This window comes from Setaria viridis, chromosome 5, assembly GCF_005286985.2.
Source record: "Setaria viridis chromosome 5, Setaria_viridis_v4.0, whole genome shotgun sequence".
Lineage (NCBI taxonomy): Eukaryota > Viridiplantae > Streptophyta > Magnoliopsida > Poales > Poaceae > Setaria > Setaria viridis.
The window spans coordinates 43,543,981-43,556,496 of NC_048267.2; the positions used below are offsets into that span (position 1 = coordinate 43,543,981).

At 47.9% G+C, this 12,516-nt stretch overlaps 1 protein-coding gene across 1 annotated transcript; it reads left to right on the top strand.

The window, feature by feature from the left end:
* The first annotated feature begins 3,760 nt into the window (after positions 1–3,760).
* Positions 3,761–8,618, top strand: LOC117855557 (protein terminal ear1). Its single transcript, XM_034737939.2, has 5 exons — positions 3,761–5,371; positions 5,459–5,947; positions 6,057–6,179; positions 7,129–7,270; positions 7,370–8,618. Exons 1-5 carry the CDS (start codon positions 4,383–4,385, stop codon positions 7,727–7,729), a joined length of 2,103 nt encoding a protein of 700 aa, XP_034593830.1. The 5' UTR covers positions 3,761–4,382; the 3' UTR covers positions 7,730–8,618.
* The last annotated feature ends 3,898 nt before the right edge of the window (positions 8,619–12,516 follow it).

Here is a 12,516-nt window from a genome sequence, read left to right on the forward strand (position 1 = left end):
AAATTCACGTGGAATCCCTCGTCCTGCGATCCGCGCCACCTCGACCTGTCAAAACTCAAAAAAGGCCGCGGCGGCCTGCTGCAAATCCCGACCAGCAGACGGCTCATCTCCTGCTACAAACCAACAGCGGCAGCAGAACAGAACACCATGCCATCAATTGCTTTCTTCGCGTCGCCATGATCCATGTGAAGATGGAGAGTATCCATGGACGGATGGATCGATCAGGCATCAGTGGATGGATGGATCCGAGGACGCGAGCAAAGCAAGAGGCAACAGGAAGGTGAAGACTGAGTGAAAGGCGCTGGCGAGGAATGACAATACAGGTGTCAGGCTGCGGCGATAAGGATACCTACTGTGGCTAAATACACAGAATACACACCTCGACATGACCGGACATCCGCTTACGGCGGGCCCCGCGCTGGGCTAAACCCCATGGCCACTGTCTCTCGCTGATCCCTCACCGAAGAGAGCTGCACGCCGCCGGCGCACTGCCTGCAGGATGCCTTTCCGTCTCTCCTCTCCGCTATCCATCGCGCCTTTTGTCCCAGGGTCGACGCCGGAGTGCAGGATCTTCTGCGATTACTGTACGCCATTCCCACAAATCGGGGTGTGTCCACCTTGTCTGCCCCATTTCTGCTTCGAATTTCGAAAGAGCTAGGGAATTTGAGTCAGAATATTTTTGGTTACCACTTTCGTTTTGTGTGTTTGCCGCTCTGTTCGCGAAGGGACTCGAGGGAGAGGCGCTTCTCTCTCTCTCCTTGTGCTTATGGATCTCTCTCATTTTTATCATAACGAAGAAGAGCAAAACTGAGCCAATTACATGATTTTACGATCCCGATCCCGGTGTTCATTGCTATATGTTTGTACCATGAGAGAGATTTGGTCACTACCATCACAGACTAAGGTTCTGTTTCGATCCATCCATCCTAGTGCCTCTTTTTTAAAGCTAACCATGCGCACCATCAGGGTGTTACTGAATCTGAAAGATCTAGCTAGTTGAAACTCTATGATTTATCTAGTCAAACTTTTTCAAAAGACCGTATCTAGCTAGTTGAAACTCTATGTTATAGCTAATTTTGTTGGTTTAAGGGTGGGAAAATAATACTAATAGTTATCCTAATTCTAAACGGCAAGCCTGACACCTATACATTTTAATTCACGCCCATGTCCTATGCCACCAGTCCGAGGTTTGCCTAGCAATTGACGGTGTGATCAAATAGTTGTCCTAGTGGTTATCGGTTAGAGTTTCAGGTTCTCAATAGTGATGTAGTGATTCAGGTCCCTCGTCCTCATCCTTTGCTATAGTGCTGAGCGGGTGAAAATCGTCCTTTCCTCTCCGGCGGTCGGGTTGGCGCCAGAGAGGGAGGAGGGCCGGGGAATCGTTTGTGCGGATGTATACAGGGTAGGTAGGGTAGTATCAACGCCTAGGGTTCGCTCGCCGTCGTCGGCGATGGCGGAGCTAGGGTTGCGGGGAGCAAAGGCTGCGGAGGAGCTGTTCCATTGCCAAATAAGTTTCTTCGCCGGCTCTGAAGTCGATCCTTTCGTCTTCTCCGGCGAAGTTCGTCCTGCCAGAGGTTCGTCATTCGTCTTTTCTTTCAATTTTGGTCGCTTGAAGGAGACAACGGCGAATCCTTTGCGGTTTGCTTTCCCTCTTCTTCTTTTTTGGATTCGGTTCTTGGACTGTTGGATCCCTTCCTGATGTTGCTGGAGCTGGTTACTCGAGCATCTGGGCTGCGGTTTGTGGAGGAAGTGTGCGCTGGTGCCAGATCGAGGAGACTGATGGCTGACGTTCTATTACCGAGAACCTCTTGCAGCTATCCAAAGCTTGGAGTCCGTTCTTCGATTTGGCTTGGCGAGTTTGGGGGAGTGATGCAGTTTGTTCCGATGAAGAAGGAAGAAGAACAGCAGGCGTAGCAGGGATCTCGTTGTAATTCTTGTTTTACTCAGGATCCTTTCTGCAAGAAAGGGATGTACCGTGCACTCAGTTATCTTCTAATATAAGTTAAGGGGGGTGTTCGGACTCCTAAAATTTATGTAACATCGAATATTGGGAGGCTAATTAGGAGGACTAAATATGAGCTAATTATAAAACTAATTACACAAATGGAGGCTAATTCACGAGACGAATCTATTAAGTCTAATTAATCCATCATTAGCACATGTTTACTGTAGCACCACATTGTCAAATCATGAACTAATTAGGCTTAATAGATTCGTCTCGCAAATTAGTCTCCATCTGTGCAATTGGTTTTGTAATTAGTATATATTTAATACTCCTAATCGCAAATTAGTTTCCATCTATGCAATTGATTTTGTAATTAGTCTATATTTAATACTCCTAATTAGTATCTAAATATTCGACGTGACAGAAATTTTAGGAGGTTAAAAAAAAGGACGAGTTTGTTGTCGTAGATAGCAGGAGAGGAGTTTTCGTACTCGATTTTTATTGGTGGTGAGTGTAATCCCAAAACCCCAGTAAGGAGGAGTTGCTTTCACGCCGATTCCATGCAAGCAGCGCCGGATTTGTACCAGTGTCATTTGGTTTTCACTTTGGGGTTGCAAAGGCTGGTTTGCAGCCGTCTTGTCACCAAATTAGAGCAATGGACGATGCTATTTTAATTGTCCTGATTGTCCATTGGCCATTCATGGCATGGGCCATGGACACTTGTGGCTTCTAATGATTTGAAGTTCCTCATTAGACTGGGTAGGAGTTTTATTTGATCTTTAGACTGTGATGGACTTGGATGTGATCTATATTTTCCATTAGGGTTGTCTTTGTACTAACTTAAGGAGAATAATACCGAGTCCAGTTGATATAAAAACAATCCTTTTTCACGAGTATCAGAAAAAAGTCCATTGAAAATATATACAAATGGACATAAATTATTGCGAAAACATTAAGTTTTTTCAACTTCCATATACATTAATTTGTTTAGTGCAATACTCGCACAGCTGTACATATACTATAAATTGTCAGCAACAAATGGAATGAACCAAAACGTTGTTATTAAGGGGGTGTTTGTTTCTTTAGCACCTCCTAAAATTCCTGTCACATCGAATGTTTAGATACTAATTAAGAGTATTAAACATAGGCTAACTACAAAACTAATTGTGAGACTAATTTACAAGATGAATCTATTAAGAGGGTGTTTGGATACGAGGTGTTAAACTTTAACAGTGTCACATCGGATGTTCGGATGCTAATTAGAAGAACTAAATATGAGCTAATTATAAAACTAATTGCAGAACCCTGTGCTAATTCGCGAGACGAATCTATTAAGCCTAATTAATCCATCATTAGCAAATGATTACTATAGCACCACATTGTCAAATCATGGACTAATTAGGCTTAATAGATTCGTCACGCGAATTACACTCCATCTGTGCAATTAGTTTTGCAATTAGCCTATATTTAGTACTCCTAATTAGCATAAAACATCCGATGTGACGGGTGTTAAACTTTAACACCTGGTTGCCAAACAGGTCCTTAAGTCTAATAAGTTCATGATTTGACAATGTGATGCTACAGTAAACATGTGCTAATGATGGATTAATTAGGCTTAATAGATTCACCTCGTGAATTAGCCTCCATCTGTGTAATTAGTTTTATAATTAGCTCATATTTAATCTTTCTAATTAGTCTCCGAACATTCGATGTGACATAAATTTTAAATTTTAGTTAGTACTAAAATATCCAAACAGCCCTAACGCGTGTTTGTGGTCAAGGCACGTATACTCAACACATGAAGCCAGCAGAATGTTTATTCATTAAAAAAAGGTAAAGCTAAACTTAAAAAGGCAGAAAAAAAACAAATCTGTTGAAAAAATCTCTCCAGCAAAAGAAGCAGACGTGGGGCCTGTCATGTACGCACGGGGCATGACTCGTGCAAGAGCAACAAGTGCTGTCGTTGCAGAGGATCCGAGCAAAACAATCCAGCACAACGCCACCCCTCCCTTCTCTTCCCTCCGTACCGCCCTTCACCTCCCTCCTCGACCCTTCTCCTCCGCTCCTCTACATCTCCATCTCTCTCCCCTTCGTTCCTGTAGAACACCGAATAAAAGCCCACCGGATTTCTTTTCCCGCGACAATTACCATAAAAAGAGCACCCAATCTCTCTCTCTCCTCTCTCCGGCCCCCTCTCTCCCCCTCGTTTCTGGCAGTAGTACCACCACCACTCTCACTCCACACACACACCGAGCATACAGCTAAGCAGGAGAGAGAAAGGGAAAGGAGGGGGGAGAGAGAGACGGGGTCCCCAAGTACAATTCTCGCCTGGTTCTTGATCGAAGGCATGATCAAGAATTGCTAGAAAGTTCTAGATCTTTGGACGGGGCGTCGTCTCCCTTCGACGTCTCGGTTTCTTTTGTTCTGAGCTCAGGCCATGGAGGGTGGGGGAGGGAGTGGAATCGGTGGGTTCCCTGGAGCCCCCGGCAACATTCTCGATGCGGCAGCTCAGGCGTTCTACCCTGCTGCCGGTGCCCCCTACCCTATACAGCCGCTCCCGCACCAGGTATACTGCCCCCACCCGTATCCAGCCATGCCGGTGCCACCGCCGGCGATGGCCGTGCCGGTGCCAGTGCCTCCGATGGCGATGGCCCTGGCGCCGCCGCAGCCGGGGTACACCTTGCCGACGTCGACGCCGGTGGTCGACGGCCCGTCTAGCCGCGTCGTGGTGCTGGGCCTGGTGCCGCCGCACGCGCAGGAGGCAGACGTGGCGCAGGCGATGGCGCCGTTCGGCGCGATCCGCTCCGTCGACGCGTCGGCGGTGGCGTCCGAGGGCGCGGTCACCGTCCACTTCTTCGACATCCGCGCCGCCGAGCTCGCCGTCGCATGCGTCCGCGAGCAGCACATGCGTCAGCAGAGCCGCCTCGGCCAGCTCTACGCGGCGGCGGTTTCCTGGCCCCCGCCCCCGGCGCCCCAACCCTGGGACTGGCCCCACGACGACACCCGCGGCCTCGTCCTCGGGCACGCCGTGTGGGCCCACTTCGCCGCCGGCGCCGACGACGGCGAGAACCGCGGCTCCCTGGTCGTGCTCAGCCCCCTCCCCGGCGTCTCGGTCGCGGACCTCCGCCAGGTCTTCCAGGCCTTCGGTACGCTCTCCCCACCGACCGAGCCGACCAACCAGCCATTTCGTTTTCCCACGCTCGTTTCTTGTGTTTCCCGCAGCAAATTGTATTGGCCCCCCGTCCTCGTGTTCGCAGGGGACTTGAAGGATGTGAGGGAGTCGGCGCACCGGCCCAGCCACAAGTTCGTCGACTTCTTCGACACCCGCGACGCCGCGCGGGCGCTCGCGGAGCTTAACGGCCAAGAGCTCTTCGGCCGCCGCCTCGTCATCGAGTTCACGCGCCCTTCCGGCCCCGGGCCCCGCAGGTAATTTCTTTCAGTCACCCATCCCTGCCCTTCTCGTCATCCTGTGGGCGCGCGGCTGAATTCTTGCCGTGTCCCTGTCGGTCCTAGGCGCGGCGGGTACGTGCCCCACCACCGGCCCAGCGCACCGACTCCGCCGAGGCATCAGGCGGCGTGGCGGCCGTCCCAGCTGCCGTCGTCTCAGCCGTCTGCCTCTTCCTCGTCGTCGTCCGGCTCTGTGAGGGCGAGGGAAGGAGTGGTGCTCCTGAGGAGGAGCTCCTCTAAGTCCAGCGCAGGCGATCAGTCCAAGGGCGGCGGTGCTGGCACGAGCCACGAGCGCAAGGGCAAGGGTGGCAACAAGGTCGTGTCGCCGGCGCCCTCCTCGTCGACGGCGACAGCACCCGTGAAGCAAGCCCAGAAAGCAGCCGGGAGCAGCGGCGGCGGGAATTGGAAAGGACGGAAGAGCGGGTGGGAGGCGCGGTTCCTGTTCAAGGAGCCCGAGGCCGCCGGCGACGCCGCTGGCACGCAGGCTGCGGCGGCGGCTGTGGAGATGGACACGAGGACCACCGTCATGATCAGGAACATACCCAACAAGTACAGGTATCCCTCGCCAATCTCCCCTCCACATTGTCGCGACAATGCTATATTTCATGGGCGCGCCACGCTTAGAATCGCAATTCTGCTGATGCTCGAGGCCTCTGGGTCGCAGCCAGAAGCTGCTGCTCAACATGCTGGACAACCACTGCATCCAGTCCAACGAGCGGATCGCGGCAGGCGGCGAGGGCCAGCCCTTCTCCTCCTACGATTTCGTCTACCTCCCCATCGATTTCAAGTGAGTACATCACATTGGATTCAACCGCATTTACTTATATTTTATGGTGCCCGATGCAAGAAAACACACGCTTGGCAGCTTGAATTCGGTTGTTTTACTGGGAATTTGTGGTGCCGTGAAAATTGTTGAAATGAAATGGGAAATGCGAGGGGTTCGTTCGGCTGACAGCGTGAGGGAGCTTGTGGATCGAGGCATCTTATCTTTGGGTGGGTAGAGTACACAGTGCAGCTGCGCAGCAGGCATAGATGGCTATGGCGTTACTAGCCCAAATGGAAATAAATTTGGCAGCGGCCCAAGGGGGATCGCGCCAGATCCTCCTCCTCGTTTCGATGCCATGGATTCTATGGTTGCATGCGGGGTTCAGCATCTTCTGCCTGTTCACCTGCCTGCCTTTCTAGCCGCTGCCTGGCTCTGGGATCGCCTCCCTGCCTGCCTTTCTTGCTTTTGCACAGCCCTGCACTTCCATAACAAGGCCAACACAAAGGGAGATGCACCGGTGGCGGTGCAGTAGATACTAGAGAGTAGAGACAGAGAGATCAGTTGCTTTGCATCAGTGCAGAACGAAAAAAGTTTTTGAGAATGTAAAACAAATGAACTTTTGTTTAAATAAAGTTTATATACGCAACCAAAGATTTGTAGTGTGCTTAAGCACTAGCTTTGCACCAGCAGCTTTTTCTCTTGCACGAAGCAAGTTGAGAAAAGACCTATCGATGCCCCAATGACGAGAGGACATTAGTGGCTGTCAAAAGGCATGCAGCTTCACATACACATAAAGCGGCATCATGCCACAAAGCTTTTTTACTCTGTTCTGTCTCAATTCCAGTCTTGAGTAGTTTACCCAAACGCCATATCATTTCTTGTCCTAGCATGCAGTGATAATTTTGTCGTGTTTTTTTTTTGCACTAGTTTCTTCAATTGACGCAAAACTAAAACAAAATAAAAAATGCAGTAACAAGTGCAATGTGGGCTACGGCTTCGTCAACCTGACCTCGCCTGAGGCCGCCGTGCGGCTCTACAAGGCGTTCCACAAGCAGCCGTGGGAGGTGTATAACTCGCGCAAGATCTGCCAAGTCACATACGCGCGCGTACAGGTACAGCCACTGCAGAAAATATTTCACGTATTTGCTCACATGTTACAATTGTGTGGTTGCTCTGGCACGCTCGCATGTTACAACGATTGGGCGGCGCAGGGCCTGGAGGCGCTGAAGGAGCACTTCAAGAACTCAAAGTTCCCGTGCGACAGCGACGAGTACCTGCCGGTGGCGTTCTCACCGCCGCGCGACGGCAATCTGCTGACGGAGCCGGTGCCTATCGTCGGCCGCTCGCCCGCCGCGTCGTCGTCGTCGCCTCCCAAGAGCCCGACCGCCAGCATCGACCCGCTGACGCAGCAGCTGATGCCGGCGCCCTCCTCGTCCGGCGACGGCGACGGCGACGGCGCGTCTTCGACCACGGCGTCCGCCCACGCGCCGTCCGACGACGACCACGCCGACGACGACAACGAGGAAGACAGGCTCGCCGGCGAGCTGCGGCGCCTGGGCTACACCGACTAGCTCGCTAGGGAGGCCTAGCTTAGCGGCGATCGGCAGGCGCGCGTGCGCCGCGTTGCTTCGAGAACCGGAGGTAATGATGGTGGCCGAGCCTCTCGCTGATCCGTAGCCTCCTGCACGCGCAGCGAGCGAAGTGGAGTGGAGTGCCAATTCATTTATGGCACATGAAGCACATAGAGGGGGTAGAAAGGACTTGGAAAGAGAAGAAGGGATTGGGTGGGTGTTCGTTGGCTCGTAGAAGCTGCAGCAGGTGTGGGTCGTGTTCTTTTGGGTTTTGGTTTGAAGTTTCCGTCGTTGAAACTTGGAGCTAGCTAGCGTAGCTTTTAGCTAGGACTATCAATTCTTTGCTCGCCATGCGTTCGTTCCTTACATTAATTACTACAACAGTTTACCATACTCCATATTCCGAGAGAGCCTCTGATGTCTGATCTGATATCATGATGAGTTGCTAGATTTCATCGGATCTCTTCGATTCGATTCTCACCAAGAGATCATCTCATCCCCCAACACACCCTAGCTAGGACCCTCTCTTCGCCTCTTTGGCAGTCTGGCTCTTATCCTCTTCCATAACTCCTCCCCATTTTGATGAGTTTCGCTGATCTCTTTTGCCCGTATTTTTTAAAACATACTCTATTTTAAAATGAAACACAATATATGAAAGTTTGTAATTTTAAAATGATTGCCTGCCACATAAAGATGATGGACTCATGTTTGCCTTTTGTTCTTTTAACCTGAGATTTGTCCTTGTCCTTCTAGTTCCACGGACCACGGGGTCTGGGGTGGCGGAAGAACGGGTCTTCCATCTCAGTGTTGCGTTGGAAAAAAGAACCGAGATACACGGCGTTTACATGGTGTTCATAACTCGCTCCCCGCCCATAAGCTTTGTGATACGATGACTACTCACTCCATCTCCAAATAAAGTAATTTTGTGATTTAAAATTTATCTTAAAATTATTGTCATTATCACCCCGTTTAGTACATGTCAGTTAATTGGAATCAAATGTAGCTAATTAATGTGACGCGATGTTATTTCACTCTTTTGTTAATAATCTGTCTGAGTATTTTCTAGAGTGACTTTCAGGATATAGGTAGGATGACATACATAGCTATATTTGTTTTAGCTCCATGACGCCTCCTAATATATAGTCATGACATATATGGAACCCTTTGTTAAGATATTATACTCCTTTTGTCCGAAATTATAAGTGGTTTTAGCATTCGATGGTTCATAGATTTCGCTTTGCACCTAAACATATCTATATATATAGATGCATAATAAAAATAATAAATTTAGAAAAGTTAAAATGATCTATAACTTGGAACGGAGGGAGCACATAGTTTGGTGATGTATGTGAATATTTTGGCATCTCACAATCCACGGAAGTTAGAGGCTACTAGCATCAAAGTTCTAGCAAGATCCAATACATCTCTCTTCACGTGAATCAAGGGCTTGTACGTTTAGATCAACCCCAACTAGCTAGCTGGTTCGAATCCAAACAAAGGCCTGAATCAATTATGTTGCTCGTTTAATTTTTTTTCCATGTAATTCTCTAGAAAGATGTCAATATAAAGTGCACTGTAGATAATATAATTGTGCAGCAGTGCTATACGTGTTATTTGTATTTCTACATGTAATTAGCAATTGTATTTGGGTCTATGGCTGCGTTTCATTTGGTTTAGCACCAGATTTGTGTGTATCTTGTTGGATTTACTGAGTGTACCATGGCTTGATATGACCAGATTCCTTGCAGCCTCACAAAGAGCGATTGTGAAGAATCGACCTGAGAGGTTGAGTTTAAAACTTTTTGCCCCTGCTAGGAAATATGATTACTGTAGTTATTATATATATACTGATTCATTATTCGTGGGGTGCATGTCACGCCTAGGTACTGTACGAGGCCATATACCTACACGGGTTCAAGTCTGTGAATTCTAAAGTACCAGTGCTCATTACTCGCTCCTTTCAAAATATACATCGTTTTATCTTTTTAGATTTATAGACTTTATATGTACTTAGATATGGACCCTATGTCTATATGCATAATAATATCTAGAAAAAATAAAAAGACCTATAATTTGGGAAGAAGAGAGTAGTTGATTTTGTATCTTCAAGAAAGCTGAAATGTTTTACATCTTTCTTATAGGATAAAACTTTCCGTGGGTATAGGACATTCGAAATCAGAAGCAAATATGAAAACACTTGAAGTATTATTTTTGAAAATAAACCTGCATAGTGAAGTTTTTTGGGGGCAATGTAGTTATGTAAAGCTTGGTAATATTTTGCCTTTCCTGTCCTGTTTTGTGCCCCATTTATTTGGTAGATGCACGTACGTACCACTAGCAATCTGCTGGGGGCTGTACTTGTCTATATTTCATGTGTTGGACCTCGTCTTCCTGCTGCAGGACACTGCGCTGTGGGCCATCGCTCTGGCGTCCCCACGGCCCCACGCCGCATTCTGACAGCGTTGGCCGCTTTAACGGCCAGGAAGTGGTACGAGTGAGTGCACCGCATTGCATATGGGTCACAACGAGAAAAACGGATGCCGAGCCGGCCGTGTGGGTGCGTGTGTCGTGTCGGTCGTAGTGCTCCGTTTGACCGACTGGCTCTCTCACGCTGGCTAAATTACGGACAGGTTGGTAATGATCCTTAAGATACTGATATGATGCTGTACAAGAACAACAAAGCTAGCATAGAATACGGAGTGTGTTTTGTACGGTGTGGGCCATGTGGATTTGTTTAAGGTAATCGCCCCAGATCGTATCAGATGTGTGTGTGGCTTCGATTATCCATGCTACTGCAAGCATCAGGGAAGAATTGTTCGGGAAAAAAAAACGAGCACCAGGGAAGCTGCCACATTGCGAGAGCACCCGTGCGTGCGCACGTACACGCGTGCGGGCCGGCACGCAGAAGAGTTCAACAACGTAGAGTTTTAAAATCTTGTTGCACGCTCACGTACACTCTCGATCGAGAGGTTTAGTTTAGTTTAGTGTCTCGAGGCAGAGCGTTTTCAGGTAGGATTTTGTGCTGCGTGCGCCGTGACAAGGCCAAAAAGAAATTGGGCGACCCGGCCGGGCAAGATGCACGGTGCAGGTCCCGGGGAGAGGGAGCAAGAGCTTAAGCTAGTGGAGGAGAGCCAAAACCTGCGATTTGCGGGCGCTTTCGGGGTCACCGATGTGTGCACGGTGGCGTTGCGCCCCGAATTCCGAGGCACCTGTGTTGTGACTCGAAACAGTGGGGGCAGACAGTCGCATGCAACCAAGACGAGGCCCTCTCGCACCACATCGCAATGAGAACTCGTTTTGCTCTCCTCCTTTGGTTGCATAAAACAATAGGGTTTGCTGGGTTTTACTATTAGCTTAATTCTTGGGTTTCCTTCGATCGTCGTTAACAAGGGACCTGTATGGTAATCTATGTACCACAAAGAAGAGTCGACGTGGTAGGAGTAGCCGTATGTCCCAGCACCGCCGACCAACCGAAGAAGCCTTTTTGGGATTTCTACCGGTCATGTGAATTCTTTTAAACAGATCTTCTGCACTTGGGTCACGGACGTGTGGGCCCGGGCCCACACGTCGGTGACACAACCAGTAGGAGCAGTACTGCAGGCGAGTCCCGTCGAAAATTTTGGTGATGGAGTGGACCTTCTGTCTCCTGAAAAGCTCTAGTAGTGCTCGGCCACCCTAGGCTTGTACGGCAAGAACTAATTTTGTAAACCCTTTTGCTGGTTGATGGGCATCTGGGTGACTGAGTGGTAGCTTTATTGAAACTTTGTCAACACACATGCGTGGTCAGGTGTTATACTTCCTTTTTCTAAGTTCACAATATTTTTAATAGCACAGCGATGTTAAAATACATGAGCTTTGAAAGTAAGCGGTGAATCATATAAATGATAGTGTGGGGACAAGAAGAAAAATAGCAAAAATGCATGAACGGTCGTTTGTATGGGGCCGTGAATTTAAGAACAATTGGCATACATGAACCATCTTTCAACATATGAATTAGGAAGGACCAGTCTCACGAATGTGTCTAAATTCACTATAAAACAAAATCATGTAGCATGAATTTCTAGTATTTACAATAGCCTAGTAGCATTACTCTATTCAAAAGCTTCCGTAGGAAAACTTATTATTAGTAATTGTTAGAACCCCGTTCATGTTTGGTTTATTCCAATATAAGCTAATAACATAGCATGCATTATTATTTCAGATGTTCAATAATGTTGCTAGCTAAAAAGAGACTTATACTTCCACTTATTCTCTTATTTTCGTTTTGATTTTCTTTGTTTTCAATTTTGATCTCTCTCTCTCTCTATAAAGAATTGTGCAGATTTGCAATAACGGGCGCTTCTTTATGTTTGACATTTTTGTTAATAACATTTTTTCCATAAATAGCTAGTCCAATTGTTAATAGGTTGAACATATTACTGCGTAGACAACGCCATTTAAGTAGAATCATGAAAAAATCTTTCTTTCTTCTTCTCCTTCTTTCGATAATTTGGATCGATTTCTTTAATCCCAGCCCTTAAGATCAAAGTAGATGGGTGACAATCTCTATACCAGCCAGACAACCAGTAGAACCTTTAAATCTGCCATACAATTTTTTTTAACAATTAACAAAACATCTGCCGTATTCATCTGTTTTGACAACTCCCGCTAGATGGGATGTTTGGATGCTAGGACTAAAATTTAGTCCCGTAGGATGTTTAGCCACTAATTAGAAGTATTAAACATAGAATAATGATAAAACTAATTGCATAAACAAAGGTTAATTTGTGATACGAATCTATTAAGTC